The sequence below is a fragment of the Engystomops pustulosus genome, chromosome 5, assembly GCF_040894005.1.
Source record: "Engystomops pustulosus chromosome 5, aEngPut4.maternal, whole genome shotgun sequence".
In the NCBI taxonomy this organism is placed as follows: Eukaryota; Metazoa; Chordata; class Amphibia; order Anura; family Leptodactylidae; genus Engystomops; species Engystomops pustulosus.
In genome coordinates, this window is record NC_092415.1 from 203,615,177 (window position 1) to 203,637,492 (window position 22,316).

The window sequence follows — 22,316 nt, forward strand, 5'->3', positions numbered from 1 at the left end:
AAAAAAGTTTAAATATTATGGTCTAAAAAAAAAAAAATCCATAAAGCAGTTGGCACATATTTTTGCTCCAGCGTTTGCCAGGTCCGGAGACACTCCTTAACTGACGAAGCCAACTTTTTTTTTATTAGATGAAATAAAACAAATTCATTTTGCAAAAGGACAGGATGAAGCCATCGAGGCTCCGGGGTCAAAGGTTAATTGTGCGATTGTATTTTAAAGGTGCAATGTGAGATAATCAAAGCGATTCCTCAGTGTTCTCCACTGAAGGTCAACAAACGGAAGGGAAATTTATGGACAGGGATAGCGGGGCGGTGACAAATCACGAGACCACCCGGCCCGGAGATTTTAGCTACGAGCCCGACATTGACACGAGCTTTGTCTATCCAAGGTGATACAACACCATCAGTGAGAGGGATAGTAGCATTTTACCCGGCGCTAGGAACATTTGCTATGCAAAACGTGAGCAAATACGACTCGGAATTTCCATGTTAGTGGAAGAATATAGGGATAAGGGAAGACCAATGAGAGCCCGGCCCTTGACACAGATTTACATTCCTGGATTCTCAACACCGTGCATGGACAGACCTGGGATCAAGCTAAATATTGATGACCTACCCTAAAAATAGGACCGGTGGGAGTCCAAACAGCACCCCCCATGAATTATCTAATGGAACAAGAACAGGAAGCAGACAGCTCCATTCTCCGTGTAGTGGTCAGGTAAAGTTACTGCAGATCAGTTCCCATTTACGTGAATGTGATCTAAGCTGCAGTGACTTGGTTCAGCCTGTACATAGAGGGTGGCGCTGTCCACTGCCCGTTCCAATCTCTGTTTGTCTGTTTTCTGAGAAGAGGGAACTGTGGACCTTATTTTATGGAATAATTATGAATATTTTTGGCCATGGAAAACCATTTAATACCATTACCGGTTTGAAGAGTAACAAAAAAATCCTTAATAATTACTACAAAAGTACAACAAGGTTACAAGGACTTTCCCTTAAAGGGGTGACCTCACTTGGACTGATGCTCTGGTTGGGAATCCCCTTCCCCCTAATGAAGACCCCCCCCCCCCCCCGCCCTTGAGACATGGACTTTCCTCTTTGTAAGCGATGACTTACCTGTGGTCCATTGTGTAGGTGCTGTCTGGGATCGGCTGGGATGGCGGAAGATGTGTTGGAAAGAGACGTTCTGCTTTAGGATTCTGTGCTGTGTTTGGTGATGCATGATGTAGAGGGGACACTGGAGTGCTTGAGGGCGTTGGGGGGTTAGAGGGCCTCATTCCAACTTGTGGTTTCTGATCATAGGCACTAGAGGAGGAGGAATAAACATGTTGTACCAATTTACCGAGTATTACAGTACAATATTTTGGGTGCCACAAAACTGTGCTCCCAGTGGCGGAAGGAGTGCATTACATCTAATTTTCATTTACTACTACTTTTATTACTATGTGGTTAGATTCCCATATGCAGAGTGTGTCGAGATTATCCAACCGCCGTAATGGAAAACCATTGGACCCCATAATATTCTATATGGCACCGGAGCCACGAAGGAGAAGAGCAAAACTACCGTTAATGGTGTAAGTGTTGCCATGAAGTGGGTTTTTCAACATAATGATAATCATTAATCACGGAATAGGTTCATCAATTTCAGATCTATTGGGGTTCGACACTTTAGAAGCCTAGGAACCCGCTAATTCTGGGCAGCATGCGTCATAAGGAATTACAGTTGAGCCTCTAAGTGAATTAATAGGAATTCAGCTGCAGTGTCTTGCAACATCCACTATACAGAGAAGGGAGCTGGACTTCTGACTCCAATTACTGTTATTATTTAAGCCCCAGGAGGCTACGACTATTAGCTGATGGGCAGGGGCTTGGAGTTTTAGCCCCCCAATATATCTGTTGATCAGTCAATGCTTTAATTGATCGGGAAAACCCCTTTAAGAGGCAACTCTTTATCTCAGGACCCTTATGAACGGAGATGGTTTGAGTTGATGCGAAGAAAGAACCAGAATGTCCATGGATTACACAGTCAACCAATTGCTTTTAAAAGGAAATCTACCACCAGGCTGAAGGATTGTAAAACAAGTAAACTTGCATGGTGGTGTGTGCCCCTTCTGGCAGGGTCTTCTCTTCTTTTAGCTTCATTTGCCCTTGTTTTTAAGAGAAAAATTACTTTAAAAATTATGCAAATGAGCCTAAGGGGCTCCTGGTTCCATTAAAACCTATTCAGCCTGGAGCCCCGCAGGCTAATTTACATAATTTTAAAAGCTTTCTTTTGTATAAACAAGGCAAAAGAAGCTAAAAGTAGATCGGATCCTGCCAGAGGGGGCACACAGCAGTATGTCTGGGTGCTTGGTTTACAATCCTTCATCCTGGTGGTAGATTCCCTTTAATATCAATGGTGCTATTCTCCATTTCCCCTGCGGAGGCACTGCAGGAAGACTAAACACTTGCTGCCAAGGATAAACAATTAGTTGTTACAGTAGCAGAATATTGTGGGACGAGTTATTACGACGATACTAATCACTATTCTCAATATGGATCTGATTCAAAGACTCATATATATGCCAGGGGGATATTCAGTTTAAAGGCAAGGGGGATTTTTTTTTTTTTTTTTAAGGGGGAGGGTGGAAAACGGGAAAATGAAGCTTCTGTAAACAAGATATAAAGTAGCAGATGTCCTTGTTACATTAGACATATTTACATAGCAGCTGAAGGGGAGTCATGTGACCGCCGATGTACCCAACCTACGAGCCGCGACGCACGAGCTGGACAGGCAGCGCAATGTAAATCACTTTAAAAGCCTGTCTGCTCTATGCTAAACAAAAATGCATTACAGTAAGGGGGGAAAAAGCAAAAGGTTAAAAAGCTCCCTGTAAACACTTCTGCGGAAAAGCATTATTTTTCATCTAAAGGGAACGGAAAGCCAAGAGGCCCCAAAACAGCCCCATAAATCTCACAGCCGTCATATAGAAAAGACCCGTAAATTATTACCAAGGTGTCCGAATATTATTTACACCGCAATTGTGAATTTATCCAGCTGCGCTTGAATAGGGATCTTCCTAAAAATCCTCCAGAATTAACAGAAGGTTTTCAATATTTTTTCATTTTTTCCCCATTTTATTTTGTAAATTTTTAAAAAAAATTTTTATTGATTATATATATATATATTTACATTTGTTTTAGGATTTTTATATAAAAATATACATATAAATGATAAGAATTTTTAATAAAATTTTTTTGCATTTTTTGAAAATATATTTATACACACTTTGGGGCAGTAATTGCAATTATTTCCCCCTTTTCAGCACAAATAAACTGTCTAAAGATGGGTGATGATACGGAGGGTCTTACCTGACATTGTACAGGCACTTTTCTCCATAGCTGAACTTAAACGGCTGCTCCTGGCTGCATGCGGTGTTCAGTTCTGAGCAGGGGCTGTGGGGTTCTTTCTTAATTTTTAACGGGACACCGTGGAAAGCCACTAAGAAAAAAAATTCACAAGTAAAATTTTCATTAATTCCCAGTTGAATACTGTCAAATTAAAATAAATCTATACATATGTTCTATATATTCTAGGTTTAGAGGTTCCATCCGCAGAAGGTTCCGTCATCAGATCACATTGAGCTTTGCCAAACAGACTGGGGCAAGGCTAACAGAGTCATCTCAATATCAATAGAGCAATTGATAACAGCTCTACCCTACTGCCCTATGTAAACACAAGATATCAAAGGACCCCATAAACATGAGACAAAACATGAGACAGGGCTTTTTTACTATGAGAACTGTCAATATGTGGAATAGCCGAGCTCAGGTGCTGGTCACAGCAGGGACAGCAGAGAGCTCAGGCGCTGGTCACAGCAGGGACAGCAGAGAGCTCAGGCGCTGGTCACAGCAGGGACAGCAGAGAGCTCAGGCGCAGGTCACAGCAGGGACAGCAGAGAGCTCAGGGGCTGGTCACAGCAGGGACAGCAGAGCTCAGGCGCTGGTCACAGCAGGGACAGCAGAGAGCTCAGGCGCTGGTCACAGCAGGGACAGCAGAGAGCTCAGGCGCTGGTCACAGCAGGGACAGCAGAGCTCAGGCGCTGGTCACAGTAGGGACAGCAGAGAGCTCAGGCGCTGGTCACAGCAGGGACAGTAGAGAGCTCAGGCGCTGGTCACAGCAGGGACAGCAGAGAGCTCAGGCGCTGGTCACAGCAGGGACAGCAGAGAGCTCAGGCGCTGGTCACAGCAGGGACAGTAGAGAGCTCAGGCGCTGGTCACTGCAGGGACAGCAGAGAGCTCAGGCGCTGGTCACAGCAGGGACAGCAGAGAGCTCAGGGGCTGGTCACAGCAGGGACAGCAGAGAGCTCAGGCGCTGGTCACAGCAGGGACAGCAGAGAGCTCAGGCGCTGGTCACAGCAGGGACAACAGAGAGCTCAGGTGCTGGTCACAGCAGGGACAGCAGAGAGCTCAGGTGCTGGTCACAGCAGGGACAGCAGAGAGCTCAGGCGCTGGTCACAGCAGGGACAGCAGAGAGCTCAGGCGCAGGTCACAGCAGGGACAGCAGAGAGCTCAGGCGCTGGTCACAGCAGGGACAGCAGAGAGCTTCAAGAAGGGTCTAGATGCCTTTTTACATCTAAATAACATTGATGGTTATGTTATATAGAATTGTTTTCCCTAAATCCCTTCCTCATCCAATCCCTTCCCTTCCTTGGTTAAACTTGATGGACAAGTGTCTTATCAACTATATAAACTATGATACTTTTGAAAAGTTCTACAAAATTTCCTTTTAAAAAACTATTGAGTTCAAATGTTTTATCTGAAAAGTTGTAGATCAGGTGTAAATCAAAAGATCAGAGACAAAGTTTATGTAGCCCCTGAACCGACAATATGGTGTTTGGATGAGGGGCAGCACGGTGGCTCAGTGGTTAGCATTACAGCCTTGAAGCACTGTGGTTTAGCCGTTAACATTACAGCCTTGCAGCGCTGGATTCATGGGTTCATGTCCCAGGGTCAACATCTGCAAAGAGTTTGTATGTTCTCTCTGTGTTTGTGTGGGTTTCCTCCGGGTCCTCCGGTTTCCTCCCACACTCCAAAACATACTGGTAGGTTGATTAGATTGTGAGCCCCATTGGGGACAGGGACTGATCTGGCAAACTCTATGCAGCGCTGCGTAATCTGTAGGCGCTATACAAATAATTTTCGACCTATAGACTATTGCAAAGATGAAACACTTCTCTGCCCTGACTGTACAGACAATACAGAAAAGATAATAGAATATGGCTGCCCCCTAAATAAAAAAAAAACTACATAAATCAAAAATAATCAAAATGACAAAAATTCTTTATCCACAAAGTTAAACCATCCCCTTTAAGTGTGACGAGTGCACTTTAAGAGAGTCAGGTTAAGAGATGTCACCCTACAAGCTATGGGGCTTTAAAGCTTTAAGATCCTTTACTGGACACTTAATAACATAATAACGTTACGTCAGGAGCTTGAGGGCACTAATACGGGGGCGGCTTTAACCCTGGTGCACTCCATCCAAGAGCACGGCCATGTCTGACAGTCCCATATAAAGGGATAGGGATTATCTGCTGGTTGTGGGAACCTTTAAGCTGGACTATACTGTTATGTGTGATCTTGTTAGGAGCCTCCATTGTTAAAGGCATTGTATAGTTTTCTAGGAACACTCCTGGGTGGCCAGGGCATCGGAAGGGAAAAGAGAAGGGCAACAGCAACATCCCCCGATTTCCAAACGTTTTTCGGTACGTTTTGGTGGACATGTGACCTTTACAAAAAAATCATTGACCCCCTTATCACTGATTGGTCGTTGTGGGTCACATGACTACTGACACTTCTATGCTCCACCAGTCATGTGAATCATGCACCTCAGGGTTGTGCTGTGGGAACAGGGAGCTGGAACAAGGGCATTACCGTATTTTTTACTCAATAACATCTAGATACTTAAAGGGGTTGTCCGGGGGCTGCTTTCTTCCACAAATAGCTTCCCCCCCTGACCTTGGATACTGCAATGAAAATCAATTTTTGGACAGCTAAACTGCAGTGCCGGCACAGACCATGGTCAGGTGTAGAGGCGTTTTTTGGAAGAAAGCTGCCATGTGTTCAACCTCTGGACAACCCCTTTAAAGAGTGTAGCTCCATGGAGTCGGCCATCTTGTACGGCAGTGCATGGAAGACCCCTATGAACAAGTATCTACATATCCAATATGGCAGCATGTGCCAAGTCTATGGAGTTTATACGGACACCCATTGCCGATGCTTATAGGGAGCCGGTACGGCAGAGTCAGTATAGGGTGTGGGGGCACAGAAATCACATGGGGTCTGTTTCCCATATAAATGGACCTGTTCTGGTAAAATTTTGTATCGAGACAAAAAAAAGTTTTCCTGATTCAAGAAAATCCAATTTAAATTTTGTAAATTGTGGAATGGGACAGCCCTAAAAAAATAAATGAAAAATATCAATGTTATTAGAAGTCGTAATAACAAAATAAAAAAAAAAGTGTTACATTTTTAGTATTAGAACAAAGTAAAGAAATTCTGGTAAAGAATCAGAACTTTGGGATATGGGGGGGGGGCAGCGCGCTTCGGGTGAGAGAAGACGGATCGGTCGGCTGATCCTCTGCGATGTCTGAACATTAAATGGCAGCGTTCTTACACCGTGTGCTCAATTCAATATCAATTAAGATTATCAGCCATTCATATGCATTTAGTCAATTCTGTCAGTGAAAAGCAAAAGAGGACGATTAGATTATTTCATTTCCTGTGGCAAGAATTCCCATATGGATTATACAGGCAAGACATAAACTACATAGAACATACACACACTACATAGAGAGATAGATAGATAGATAGATAGATAGAAAGAGATAGATAGAGATAGATAGATATGAGATAGATAGATAGATAGATAGATAGATATGAGATAGATAGATAGATAGATAGATAGATAGATAGATAGGAGATAGATACTTTGTGCTTTTATATTTGTGAAAGGAAAAACTTATGGGATTTGACCTGTTTACATCTGAATAGGAATGGATTTAGTTAAATTATTAAAAGAATAAAAATCTTAAAAATATTTAACAATTGACAATCAGTATAGAAACACTGGAAATGTTATGGCTAATTTAAGGTAAAAAAAATTACAACTTGATAAAAAAAATATTATATAAAACAAGTTAAAATGAATATTAAAAAAATATATATAAAAATTGCAATTAGTAATTGTAGTTGTATATTTAAAACTATAAAAGTGTTACATTTACACAATATACAGATACAAATCAACTATGAAATGTTGTGGCTAAAAAAACAAACTAAATTGAATCTATATACAGAGGAGGCGGCCATCTTTACAGCAGAATCAATAGTTATATTATGACATCATTAGGAAACTAAGACCTCCCTGCACTTCAGTGATGTCATTGGTGTCTGCAATTTTCCCATAGTAAACAACTAGTATATAAGAATGAGGCCATTATACAACTTCAGCAATAATAACATATATAACAATAATAATATTACAATAAATTCAAGAAAATAGGAACAAATGCAAGAGAAATTCCTAATAAATACTGTATATACTTGAGTATAAGCCGACCCAAGTATAAGCCGAGGCCCCTTATTTTAACACAAAAACTTGGCAAAACCTATATTTTTTTTTACTCGAGTATAAGCCGAGTTTGGGTTTTCACCACATTTTTTGTGCTGAAAAACTAGGCTTATACTCGAGTATATATGTTTAATAAAAATTTAGCCCATTGTTAACAAATAGCCCATAGTCACCGTGCCATTAACTTACTTAAAAGCAACAATAATAAAAGCAATAATAAATCACATAATTAAATGTACTGAAAAAAAAATATATAAAATACATTTTTAAAAAGAAAAAAAAATTAGCTTTAAAAACTAAAATTTTAAAAAATATATATAAAAAAAAAAAAATAAAAATAAAGGGAAAAGTAGCCTAGAAAAGTTAATTTCTTTGGAAACTACAAATGTTGCGAAAGAAAAACAGGCCTAAAGAGTAGAGTAAGCACAAAAGAGAAAAAAAAATCTTAATATGCTTGATATTCGTTTTTGCTTTACCTTCCCACATGGAGTTGGTGCATGTAAAAGCCTGTTAAGTACTAAATTATTCCTTATCAAATCACCATCATCTGGAGTCATGATCAACACTAATTAAATTATCCTCGCTGAACACGGCTCCAGCCTGCTGCCTGCTATATACATTCTGCTTGAACGTTGTAAGAAGTAAAAAATCTTTAATGCTTCTGGACTCTGCTGTATCGTCTAAAGTTTGGAGATAGCCGAGCACTCAGCACTGGATACTACAGTAACACTTAGTCTAAGATGCTGAGTAAGGATCGAGTGATGATAATACAACTTACATTATGCCGGTCCTGCAGATTCAAGGCCCGACCATCCAAAGATCAACCACAAGAAGAAGCTGTAGCCCTCGTCACGTGAGGACATTCAGCAGAGACAATGAAGTTGGCTTCTCAACTTTTAAGCATTAAAAAGGGGCCGTAGCATCAAGATTATCAACATATATCATATAGGGAGTTGCCCGAAATGTCACTAGAATGTTCCAGTCTATAGGAAGAGAGTTCCAACTCCTAAAAAGTTGGCAAATTATCTTGTATGGATGCAAAACGGAAGGTCAATCTTTTGCAGGAAACATTCGAGGAAAAACTGATACATTGTTATTAGGAAGGAGCAGACCTGTTCAGGTTCCGATGCGTCAAGTTTGGCCGAAAGCGTAATCCTTAAAAGGTCAAGTACCCAAACCCAAATGCTCACCCTCACCAGTACAAACACTGACCCAAACGGGTTTGAGTCCCGCATCGTTAACTGTTATAATTTGCGCTATGCCTGATGTGTGGCAAAGAACTCAAAGATGGAGTCCCCCTCTGGCCCTCGGCTTTGTCCATAAGTAAGTGGAACCGGCCTTAAGGCTACACCCACAAGGTCTGGTAATCGGAAATATGAGGAGCTCTAGCCACCACTAATTATCCTTCCCGGACAGGATCAGATTCCTTACAACGAAACTATGTCAAGATGTTTAATGGCCTTGATATTGTGTGGGTCCCAAAGGTGGCACCGCCACCAGTCCTAAGAGTTCATTGCTGAACTGCAGTGATACCCTTAATGTTTTGGCTGGTACAACAAAATCCATAGGTCTGTATGGGACACCCATTACAATACGAGTAACAGCAATGGTATATCCTAAAGCCGAGGATAGTTCTTTAAAGTTGGTTCCTTGAAATACAAAACACTTTACGACGATGCCTTATAGGAAACATGTGGAAAATATAAATACTATCGCCATTAATGGAATGGCGGGTAACATATTGGGGCAGATTTGCTTACCCGGTCCAGTCGCGATCCCGCGGTGCGTTGTCCGACGAGGATTCAGGTCTGCCGCGATTCATGCGCCCAAGTTCATGCATCCGTCGCTTCTGCGCAGAGGTCCTCTGGAGTTCACCTGCTTCTTCCCGGTGCATGTGAGTGCTTCATCTTGTGACACATTTCCTTCTTTAAATTCCGCGGTTTGTCGGAATCCGTCGGGTTGTCCAACGGCCACGCCCCCGATTTCTGTCGCATGCAAGCCGGCACCGATGCGCCACAATCTAATTGCGTGCTCCAAAACCCAAAATTTTTGTTCTCGCGTGCGCCAATATTTGGCGCAAAAAAAGGAAATATTCAGGAAACCCGACAAAAGTGCGGCGTTCGGACCCTTAGTAAATGAGCATCATTATGTACATCAAGGCTCTTTGTTGAGCCACAAAGTAATCACATAAGATTTTGCACACCTTTCCTAAAGCTTTGGAAAAAGAAAAAACATGCGAAAACATCTTATTTATCGCAGTTCCCTCAACTAGGACGGCCAAATCAGATTTATCCTATAAGAAGAAGACCACGAAAACAATGTCCCACAGATCAGCTTCCTGGACTATGAGAGTCCGACCCAGTGGTGGACAAAGGAAGGAGTCATTTTTTAGGTTTGGCAATGGAGTCTCCTTTCCAGCACCTTTCCCAAAAACCGAGCCCGATACAAGGTTCAATCCATACTTGGTGTCCCTTGGCTTCTCATGAAGGTTGTGGTCACATCACATCCCAACATACAAGGACATGACCACACGGCTCTCTTCTTTCTCATTACCGATTTCCTAGAAATCTGTGATCCCGCTGCCGTAAACTTAAGCTTGACGAAGACCAAATTCTCAGTATTCCTCTCAGACATTATTCTTTAGCTGCACGTAATTCTTTATCGGAGCCTTGAACTTTTATTTCACTAAAAATCTTTTGCTCAAAAAGGAACAAAGCAGTGACGCGAACAAAATAAATGGTTTCAGCTCAATCCATTTATAAAATTCCAGCTGCGCGAGTCACGCATAGTTTTGTTAAAACATCCGTGCAACAGGTTTATTTTTATTTTATTTTAATTGTATTTTAAGATGCATTTTATCATATATTTTTTAAAAATCGTATTTTTCAATTTTTTTTTTTAAATCTAATGAATTAAATTAATTATCTTATTAATTAATTCCAGCATCCGAATCCTCGCACAGAAAAAATGTATCCATCTCCCATCGACAAACACCGCGTCCTTGTGCATCTCTATGTCGGAATGCCAGAAGACGTATCAATTGACTTTATTGCGCAATGAACTTTGCAGCACCGCGCTTTACAGCCCGGCCCTGATTATGGAATAATTACTTTAGTGATAACGGGGCCGGTATATAACATAGCACCTGATCGAATTCCAGAAGCAAAAGGGGACGACCTGCGTGTAGATAAGGACAATGGTGTCACAAGAGTTTTTTTTTATTTTTTTTATTTTTCAACCCGTCTTCCTGTACAACAAAACAAGACTGAAAGCACTTGACATATATCAGAGGCTCTCTCAGATTGTCTTCCAGTACATTTACCTCTGCCAAACCGGTGCCCTTCCCCCACGCCAAAATCCATTACTGAAAGGCCTAATCTCAGCTATCAGCATAGAGTGCCTTTTATGGAGCCATTAAACCATTTTTCTTGTTTACTGTGCCCGAAGAAAGATGTGAATTATGTCTGTGACAAATCTAGCGATAACATTTCTAAACTGCTATTAAAAACTGGAACGCTACAAAAAAAAAAAAACCTAAATAAAATGTAAAAAAAAAAAAAATGAAATAAATAAACAAAATACATGATTGACCTGAGCTTAACTAGTGCAAGAAGTGGTAAACTTTCACAAGAAGCAAAAAAAAGCAAAATAGCACAAAGTTCTGTGAATGTAATTAATCATTCGATCGTCTAAAAATATCAAAACCACCAAATAAAAAATTTAATCTGTTCCATTTCAGATTGTTCTACTAATAATCACTTATAAATAAATCAACGTATTAATATTTAAGGGGATCAGAAACATCTACAGACTCTTCTTACATCGGTTCTTTACTGCAGTTGAGAAGAGCCGAGGTTTTTTTGTGAAACGAAAAAAAAAGGAAGGCAATTAATTAAAATAAATTAGAATCCCACACATAGGATGCTATAATTCACCATCAAGACTCTGGTTGGCTCATGAGCAGCCCAGGTAGAATAGTTAGGAAATTAGGTGAGATAGGATCATTTTATAGGATTCTATAGGATATTTTTAAGAGTAGGTTAAGGGTTAAAAGGACAACGCAAACTATTCTAAAGTAAAGTATCACGGGATTGGCTGCTGTAACCACCAATCAGCACATTGGAGAGTAAGTAGAGTGCATAGTTTCCCTACAGCAGCCACTACAGGAGAACTAAAGTATTACACCACTGTTATAACAGGCAACTCTCTCCCCATTGAGGAGGGTGTCTGGAGCAGATGATCGCCTAGATTTCTATATGTTCTACAAGGATGTTTAGTTTATGGTCTATAAATATTAGACCTTTTTTAACACTACGAATAAAGGTCAAGATTAGACAACACTTCTTAGGGTTAAGGTAGCCTTACACAGTAGATTAATGTTGGCCAAGTCCACCAATTTCGTCTGGAGTTGCCATCTACTATCTGATGTGAATGGGGGCACCATAACTTTTACCCCCAGGATGTGGCTCGAGAAAGATAGAGAAACCTGGAAGGAGCAAACCCTCTTATCCTTGTTCTGACAAGATGCATGCTTAGCCAGGTCCTGCATTCACGTGTAGAGATGAGAGGACCCAAAGTTTCTGTTCAGGTTCGAGGGTGCACTGTGCAACCTGGACATATTGCAGGATTGGTTCCCGAACAGCCAATCCGGGTAACTGATGTCCCTAGCATCAAGCTATGGCTGTGATTGGCCAGAGGTGTCCCCTTGGCCAAACAGCAACGTCTAGTAGCTAGCACTTGGCGCCTCCGAACAAGAACAGAAACTTTCGGTCCGCTCATTGGAAGGAATACCGATTGGCCAAACAAACACTTGGCTTCGGTCTACCCGAGGTGCCTGACCATTCTTAGACAATACTTGAAATTATTCAGTAATAACTCAAGGCAGACAAATCGCATAGACAAATCAATCAATTGTATAGGCAGACGGTAAAGGTTGGGATGAGTTGCGAAAGTTGTAGGAGGTTCCAAAAATGAAATCTACATGAAATTTATTTAATACAATAAAATTTACTTTATTCATCTCCAAAAAAGACCTCATAAAATTACAAAAGTCTACATATGGGCAACTTAACGGGATTTTCCCATGAACACAAGTTCATACACACAACAGTGATGAGACCCCCACAGATCATGTAAACAAGGATTCCGATGGGGGTCCCAGGTACCTCCATCGGTCCCCTCGTCGCTCCGTCAGAGTAATGGAGCAGACGGCCGTTTCCATCAATTTCCCTCAGCTCCATAGAGCTTGTTCTCATAATCATTGGGTTAAGAGGTAACTTGTATTGGGAGAACTTTGTTGACCAAAATTTAAACCAGATTATGAGCTATTCCAGAATAAATTACTGGATAAAAATAAATAAAAGACATAGATTAATTAAAAGGTTTAAAAATGTAACAAAAAAGCTATAATTTATATAAATAAATTAATTTAGTTTATAAATAATTTATTTGTAATATCATTTTTATTATTATATTTTAGTATTTTTTAATATTTTAAAATTAAGGATTCTAAAATTAAAAAAAATTTATATCTGACATAAGAGAATATAACAAATGTATATACGACAAAGAATGAAAGTGCTGTAGAAGATGTCGCTGAGATGAGGCACTGGATGCCTCGTGCCTCGCTGACATCATGTTCAGCGTGTGACAGGCTGCGCGTTGCTTAATAAGGCCCCGGCCGGGGGAATGGCGGCCTCCAGGGTGCAGGCAACAAGTGCACTTTAAATATTACCTTTGTCACTTCCCATATGCAGCAAGTGCGGAGCAGCAGATTACAAAAGACAGAAGGAGACAGATGGTCTTTATTTGGCTCAGGCTGCAGCTGTAAAATTGGTTAAGGGCAAAGGTGAGCCGGCTAATGATAGGAGAAGGAGATGGTGTTAAATCCTAGACTACCTAATTGATTTTCTGTAAGTGAGCAGTATTTTTTGTCTAGGGTAAAAGTAGTTAGTAACCTGCCGCAACCCGACCCCGCGGGTCCTTGTTAGATTTCACCCGTAAGTATCTGTAATAGAAAAGATCGCTCATGTGTGCGGAAGCCAGGAGAAAGAGCAATATAGCAGGAGCGAGAGAGAGAGAGCGCGAGAGAGAGAGGATGAGAGCACAAGACTACATACAGGAGAAGAGCAAAAGAGTACAAGGAAGCATTACAGAGAAAGATCAAGAAAGTTATAGGCCAAGGGACAGAAAGAGTGATATCCAGAAATAGTGTTCAGTCAAGAGTAGGCGAGAGAGAGAGGGAAGGCAAGCAAGAGAGCTTAATCAAGGGCAAGGGAAAGAGCAAGGGAAGGCAAGCGAGAGAGTGAGGGCAGTTGAGAGTAGGTGATCAAGAGAAAGGGCGAGCAAGGGAAGGCAAAAAAGAAAGCATGAGCGAGGGCAAGTGAGCAAGAAAGAGCGAGCGAGGGCAGGTGAGCAAGAAAGAGCGAGCGAGGGCCGGAGAGCAAGAAAGAGCGAGCGAGGGCCGGAGAGCAAGAAAGAGCGAGCGAGGGCCAGAGAGAAAGAAAGAGCGAGCGAGGGCCGGAGAGCAAGAAAGAGCGAGCGAGGGCAGGAGAGCAAGAAAGAGCGAGCGAGGGCAGGAGAGCAAGAAAGAGCGAGCGAGGGCCGGAGAGCAAGAAAGAGCGAGCGAGGGCCGGAGAGCAAGAAAGAGCGAGCGAGGGCCGGAGAGCAAGAAAGAGCGAGCGAGGGCAGGAGAGCAAGAAAGAGCGAGCGAGGGCAGGAGAGCAAGAAAGAGCGAGCGAGGGCAGGAGAGCAAGAAAGAGCAAGCGAGGGCCAGAGAGAAAGAAAGAGCGAGCGAGGGCCGGAGAGCAAGAAAGAGCGAGCGAGGGCAGGAGAGCAAGAAAGAGCGAGCGAGGGCCGGAGAGCAAGAAAGAGCGAGCGAGGGCCAGAGAGAAAGAAAGAGCGAGCGAGGGCCGGAGAGCAAGAAAGAGCGAGCGAGGGCAGGAGAGCAAGAAAGAGCGAGCGAGGGCCGGAGAGCAAGAAAGAGCGAGCGAGGGCCAGAGAGAAAGAAAGAGCGAGCGAGGGCCGGAGAGCAAGAAAGAGCGAGCGAGGGCCGGAGAGCAAGAAAGAGCGAGCGAGGGCCGGAGAGCAAGAAAGAGCGAGCGAGGGCAGGAGAGCAAGAAAGAGCGAGCGAGGGCAGGAGAGCAAGAAAGAGCGAGCGAGGGCAGGAGAGCAAGAAAGAGCGAGCGAGGGCAGGAGAGCAAGAAAGAGCGAGCGAGGGCAGGAGAGCAAGAAAGAGCGAGCGAGGGCCGGAGAGCAAGAAAGAGCGAGCGAGGGCCGGAGAGCAAGAAAGAGCGAGCGAGGGCAGGAGAGCAAGAAAGAGCGAGCGAGGGCAGGAGAGCAAGAAAGAGCGAGCGAGGGCAGGAGAGCAAGAAAGAGCGAGCGAGGGCAGGAGAGCAAGAAAGAGCGAGCGAGGGCAGGAGAGCAAGAAAGAGCGAGCGAGGGCAGGAGAGCAAGAAAGAGCGAGCGAGGGCAGGAGAGCAAGAAAGAGCGAGCGAGGGCAGGAGAGCAAGAAAGAGCAAGCGAGGGCAGGAGAGCAAGAAAGAGCAAGCGAGGGCAGGAGAGCAAGAAAGAGCAAGCGAGGGCAGGAGAGCAAGAAAGAGCAAGCGAGGGCAGGAGAGCAAGCGAGGGCAGGAGAGCAAGAAAGAGCAAGTGAGGGCAGGAGAGCAAGAAAGAGCAAGTGAGGGCAGGAGAGCAAGAAAGAGCAAGCGAGGGCAGGAGAGCAAGAAAGAGCAAGCGAGGGCAGGAGAGCAAGAAAGAGCAAGCGAGGGCAGGAGAGCAAGAAAGAGCAAGTGAGGGCAGGAGAGCAAGAAAGAGCAAGTGAGGGCAGGAGAGCAAGAAAGAGCAAGCGAGGGCAGGAGAGCAAGAAAGAGCAAGCGAGGGCAGGAGAGCAAGAAAGAGCAAGCGAGGGCAGGAGAGCAAGAAAGAGCAAGCGAGGGCAGGAGAGCAAGAAAGAGCAAGTGAGGGCAGGAGAGCAAGAAAGAGCAAGCGAGGACAGGAGAGCAAGAAAGAGCAAGCAATGGCAGGAGAGCAAGAGAGCAAGCAATGGCAGGAGAGCAAGAGAGCAAGCAAGGGCAAGAGAGCAAGAGAGCAAGCAAGGGCAAGAGAGCAAGGCAGAGAGTACAAGGGAGGGCAGGGGAGCAAGAGAGCAAGCGAGGGCAAGAGAGCAAGGCAGAGAGTACAAGGGAGGGCAGGGGAGCAAGAGAGCGTGAGAAGGAGAAAGAGAGCTAGTGAGGGCAGGGGAGCAAGAAAAAGGGTGAGCAGGTTCTGTCAAAAGCGAGAGCGTGAGTGAGGGCAAGCCAGCAAGAGAGCAGGCGCTCAGAAAAGAGCGAAAAAAATGTTGAGTGATGAACCGAAAGAAATTAAAAAACAAAAAAAGTTAAAAAAAAAAAAAAATCACAGCCACTGTTTTCATAAAAATATAGAATTTTTTTGTAAACTCAGTAATCTATGCTGCAGCCATCAGTCATATAGTTTATCCTACAAGCGCCAAACTACATAAATTATTTACACCGCCACATAGTAAAGCCCCCAGTCCCAGCCGATTCGGACCATAAATTAGAGGCGGGTGAGATGTGAGATACGGCTGGTGCCACTCTGAGGATAGTATATGGGCAGTGTTAATGGGCTCTGACACATGATAAGGCGGATGAATTACACATATATCCATGTTCTATGTATAATCTGCCAACAAGTGACAGCGCGAGCCCTGCCAGGAGCCGCCGCACACTCTGAAATCTTACACGCTCCAACCCCAGGAAACCAGATTCACAGTCAGGAATGGAAAATTTTAGGAGCACAAGTGCGCAATAAACAGAACAATTATTTTATAGGATCCCGACTCCTTCATGTAACAGATAGAGGATCCTTTATGTAATGGAGAAGAAGGGTTACCAGATGACACCTCATAATAAAATACAAGGAGGAGGTTAGAAAGTAGAAGAAGAAGAAGATCATCCCCTCCCAAAATATTTTGTAATAAATTCCCAATTCAACCCACTCATTAAAAGAATGTATCAATACAAACAATAGGATTACAGAAGAATAGTAGTAATACCGCAACCAAGTGCGAACACTGAGCCCTACTAGCAGGGCAGTATTATAGTAGTTATATTCCTGTACATAGGGAGCAGTATTATAGTAGATATATTCTTGTACATAGGGGGCAGTATTATAGTAGTTATATTCTTGTACATAGGGGGCAGTATTATAGTAGTTATATTCTTGTACATAGGGGGCAGTATTATAGTAGCTATATTCCTGTACATAGGGAGCAGTATTATAGTAGTTGTATTCCTGTACATAGGGGGCAGTATTATAGTAGTAATATTCCTGTACATAGGGGGCAGTATTATAGTAGTTATATTCTTGTACATAGGGGGCAGTATTATAGTAGTTATATTCCTGTACATAGGGGGCAGTATTATAGTAGCTATATTCCTGTACATAGGGAGCAGTATTATAGTAGTTGTATTCCTGTACATAGGGGGCAGTATTATAGTAGTAATATTCTTGTACATAGGGGGCAGTATTATAGTAGTTATATTCTTGTACATAGGGGGCAGTATTATAGTAGTTATATTCTTGTACATAGGGGGCAGTATTATAGTAGTTATATTCTTGTACATAGGGGGCAGTATTATAGTAGTTATATTCTTGTACATAGGGGGCAGTATTATAGTAGTTATATTCTTGTACATAGGGGGCAGTATTATAGTAGTTATATTCTTGTACATAGGGGGCAGTATTATAGTAGTTATATTCCTGTACATAGGGGGCAGTATTATAGTAGTTATATTCTTGTACATAGGGGGCAGTATTATAGTAGTTATATTCTTGTACATAGGGGACAGTATTATAGTAGTTATATTCTTGTACATAGGGGGCAGTATTATAGTAGTTATATTCTTGTACATAGGGGGCAGTATTATATTAGTTATATTCCTGTACATAGGGGGCAGTATTATAGTAGTTATATTCTTGTACATAGGGGGCAGTATTATAGTAGCTATATTCCTGTACATAGGGCGCAGTATTATAGTAGTTATAATAATGTACATAGGGGAGCAGTATTATAGTAGTTATATTCTTGTACATAGGGGGCAGTATTATAGTAGTTATATTCTTGTACATAGGGAGCAGTATTATAGTAGCTATATTCTTGTACATAGGGGGCAGTATTATAGTAGTTATATTCTTGTACATAGGGGGCAGTATTATAGTCGTTATATTCCTCTCTGCACTTGTTAGTTACACAGTTTGCTATTTACAGGACTTATCACCTTGTATTTTATTGTTATACTTAAAATCACAAGAATTGTAATAATTGTTGACTGTTCACTTGTTCTGAGAGTAGAATATCTATAAGGAATCTTTGTAGTAAGAGAAGTTTTGAGGCTGATGCTCTTTTATACTTTAACAGTTTCTTAAGTAAATTTGTATTTATTCACACCAGGAAGTTGCATGTAACGCACCTCCGTGCTGTCAATGTAAGGTGCATGGTGAATACATCTGCATATTCATGCACAGGATCGGCAGTGACACCCGCTCCCTATAGCCTATAGGAGGTTACAACCTGCGAGGATGTGATAATGTTTCCATAACTTGTGATTTGCTCATTTCTTTCCTGCAGTTTATCAGATTCCCCTCCGTTGTTAGGAGTCTTCTACATTTCACATCATTGTAAGTGCAATAATATGGAGGTCACTAGGACCCTGCAGAGAGCAACTCTCCCCCCAATGATCAACCACAGCGATCACAGTGATCAACATAGATTCATGTTTATTTATTTATTTACTTGTTATTGAATATTTTTCTTTATATGGAATTCTCTTTTCTAGGATTTCCCATTGATGATGTCACCGGGGGTTTGGGGGTTTAATAGAGACGCAGGATCTGGAAGTTTCTTTCTCTCTCCAGTACACAATAAATATGCTCTGTGCACTTACTGTATACAGTAGGTGATGGATACATTGTATCCATCTATGCCTGTAAGTAATGGACTTCCCCTTTAATAGTGGATCCAGATCTCCGAGTGTACACAAAGCAGCACAAGCAAACGTTAACTGTCTCCACAAATATTAACATTGCGCAGAGTAAAGACAGCGCACAGCAGAGCCGTGTTTGACATGAATAAAGCAAACTCTATTAGCACTCGCAGAGGGCAACACCCTCAAGATGTCACCGAGATCACAAGTCCATTCACCACAACACTCTCCGATCGTGAGAGGAAGATTACTCAAGATTGTTCATCCTGAGCCTCCTGGTGCATAAGTAGAACACCTGGGATACAGTATAAAACTGACACCAATACATTCAGCATCAATAGAACAGAGGATTGGTGTAATAAGAAAACTCCATTATCTAGACCTCATGTCCAGGGAGGGGAAGGGACCTGGGTCCTGGAAGGGTTTGCCAGGTCTCTGTCCATTGCTGTAGTAGTCGGATCTGTGCGTTCTGTAAGGATTTTATGTCCAGCTGCTCATTTCATTTACAATATTGATTAAAAAATACAGTGATGTTTAACCTGCATCTTTAGGTGGATCATAGGACAACCTCAGCTCTGCTATGTCTGTACTGGGAGCTCAGTCTGATTGAAAACTTAGCTCTGCTGCATCAGACCCGGGAAAATATGCAAAGTTTTTCAAAATGGGATAAGGAAAAAACACGCCTCTGCTGACCCCCTCTGCTGCCTCCCACCAGACCCCCTCTGCTGCATCCCACCAGACCCCCACTTCTGCCTCCCACCAGACCCCCTCTGCGGCATCCCACCAGACCCCCTCTGCGGCATCCCACCAGACCCCCTCTGCTGCATCCCACCAGACCCCCTCTGCTGCCTCCCACCAGACCCCCTCTGTGGCATCCCACCAGACCCCCTCTGCTGCCTCCCACCAGACCCCCTCTGCTGCCTCCCACCAGACCCCCTCTGCTGCCTCCCACCAGACCCCCTCTGCGGCATCCCACCAGACCCCCTCTGCGGCATCCCACCAGACCCCCTCTGCTGCATCAGACCTGACCAGACCCCCCCTGCTGCAGCTATCTAGCTCTACAGCATGTGGCTGACCAGCTCAGCTCTGCTGCCTCTAACCATCTCAGCTCTGCTACCTCTAACCATCTCAGCTCTGCTACCTCTAACCATCTCAGCTCTGCTACCTCTAACCATCTCAGCTCTGCTACCTCTAACCATCTCAGCTCTGCTACCTCTAACCATCTCAGCTCTGCTACCTCTAACCATCTCAGCTCTGCTACCTCTAACCATCTCAGCTCTGCTACCTCTAACCATCTCAGCTCTGCTACCTCTAACCATCTCAGCTCTGCTACCTCTAACCAGCTCAGCTCTGCTGCCTCTAACCAGCTCAGCTCTGCTGCCTCTAACCAGCTCAGCTCTGCTACCTCTAACCAGCTCAGCTCTGCTACCTCTAACCAGCTCAGCTCTGCTACATACTCAGGAACCACAAGGACTTTGTTCAGGTTGCATGACAATTGAAGTCATTAGAGTAATTCATAGCGGCGCATTGAAGATTAATGCGAATATAAAGCAAAACCACAAAACCCGGCCATAAAATCATCACTCAGGCTGCAAGGAAAAATATCCTTCAAGAATCCTTCAAGGAACTCTGCACCAGTGAACTGCAGTGACCTTTATGTATTGTAGTCTACGGTCAGTGACCAGGAGATACGAGGGACACCAAGGAGTAAGACCCCAAAGTGTCACTTGGAGAACATCATCAGCCACAGGCTTTACAGACCACATCTACTGCACACAGAAGCAGAAGGTGGGGGGCACAAGGTGGGAAGGAGGTGGAGGGCATGAGCCTGGCAAGAAGCGGGGGGCATGAGCCGGGCAGGTGGTGGGGGGCATGAGCCGGGCAGGTGGTGGGGGGCATGAGCCTGGCATGTGGTGGGGGGCATGAGCTGAGCAGGAGATACGGAGAGACACCAAGGAGTAAGACCCCAAAGTGTCACTTGGACAACATCAGCAGCCATAGGCTCCATCAGGCACAGGGACCATCGTTTACAGGCTTCACAGACCACATCTACTGCACAAAGATGCAGGAGGTGGGGGGCATGGTCTGGGCAGGAGCAAGAGCTGGACAGGAGGTGGGGGGGGCACAAGGTGGGCAGGAGGCGGGGGGCATGAGTCGGGCAGGTGGTGGGGGCATGAGTCGGGCAGGTGGTGGGGGCATGAGTCGGGCAGGTGGTGGGGGCATGAGCCGGGCAGGCGGCCAGGGGAGCAGGCGGCCGGGGGGCAGGAAAGGAGCAGGCGGCCGGGGGGCAGGAGCTGGACAGGCAGCCGGGAAGGAGAGGGGCAGAGGGCCTGGTGGGGGGTGGGGAAGAGAGGGGCAGGCGGCCAGGGGGCAGGTGGCCGTGGGGAAGGAGAGGGGCAGGCGTCCGGGAGCAGGAGCTGGGCAGGCGGCCGGGAAGGAAGGAGAGGGGCAAGCGGCCGGGGGGCAGGAGCTGGGCAGTCGGCCGGGAAGGAAGGAGAGGGGCAAGCGGCCGGGGGGCAGGAGCTAGGCAGTCGGCCGGGAGACAGGAAAGGAGCAGGCGGCCGGGGGGCAGGAGCTGGACAGGCAGCCGGGAAGGAGAGGGGCAGAGGGCCTGGTGGGGGGTGGGGAAGAGAGGGGCAGGCGGCCAGGGGGCAGGTGGCCGTGGGGAAGGAGAGGGGCAGGCGTCCGGGAGCAGGAGCTGGGCAGGCGGCCGGGAAGGAAGGAGAGGGGCAAGCGGCCGGGGGGCAGGAGCTGGGCAGTCGGCCGGGAAGGAAGGAGAGGGGCAAGCGGCCGGGGGGCAGGAGCTGGGCAGTCGGCCGGGAGACAGGAAAGGAGCAGGCGGCCGGGGGGCAGGAGCTGGACAGGCAGCCGGGGGCAGGAGAGGGGCAGGCGGCCGGGAAGGAGAGGGGCAGAGGGCCGGGTGGGGGGTGGGGAAGAGAGGGGCAGGCGGCCAGGGGGCAGGTGGCCGTGGGGAAGGAGAGGGGCAGGCGTCCGGGAGCAGGAGCTGGGCAGGCGGCCGTGAAGGAAGGAGAGGGGCAAGCGGCCGGGGGCATGCTGACATTTGTTATAGGGCATCTTCTCCTCTTTCTATTTTTAGTAACAAAGATATAAGGAGTGTAATAATACGATTAACCATGTAATCTCCTTAAGCCTTCAGTTTATGAATGGCGATGGCTGGGTGCCCTCTGCCCCATCACTCCCTGCTACGGCTCACAGATATTACCTGTACAGTATATTCGTGTGTAACACTACAGCGCCTATAGGTACATTCACACAGATATCATCTCTGCTGCGTCTGGTCATAGGCACATAGTGACCCATTAGCCACAGCTAAAACCCCGACCTCCATTATACCCAGGTTTATGCCAGTGGATTGTACAGAATATTCTGCAGGTTTGTTCTATAGGATAAACTCATAATAGCAGAGTAATGGAGGCAGCTACTACTCACAGTTATCAGCCTGGTAGTCTGGAACAAACTGCTCATCGTTGTCCGGCACTTGAGCTGCAAAGAAGGAAGAAAGTAAAATTACTATGATATATAGTACACTGATAGATCTAGATAAGATAGATAGATATGAGATAGATATGAGATAGATATGAGATAGATATGAGATAGATATGAGATAGATATGAGACAGATAGAGAGATAGATAGGAGATAGATAGATTGAATATTCACAACATGTAATAACCACCCCAAATATCTACAATGTATAAGA

The 22,316-nt window shown here is 44.7% G+C and overlaps 1 protein-coding gene across 4 annotated transcripts in view; it reads right to left on the reverse strand.

Annotated features, from left to right (window-relative positions):
* Positions 1 to 22,316, reverse strand: part of ETV1 (ETS variant transcription factor 1) — a 53,550-nt gene that overhangs the window by 18,322 nt on the left and 12,912 nt on the right. For all 4 annotated transcript variants that reach the window (XM_072154385.1, XM_072154386.1, XM_072154387.1 and 1 more), the window contains 3 exons: positions 22,047 to 22,100; positions 3,351 to 3,480; positions 1,116 to 1,304 (listed from right to left, as the gene is read on the reverse strand). In XM_072154385.1, the coding sequence (XP_072010486.1) occupies positions 1,116 to 1,304; positions 3,351 to 3,480; positions 22,047 to 22,100 (373 nt within the window). The remainder of the gene's footprint in view (positions 1 to 1,115; positions 1,305 to 3,350; positions 3,481 to 22,046; positions 22,101 to 22,316) is intronic.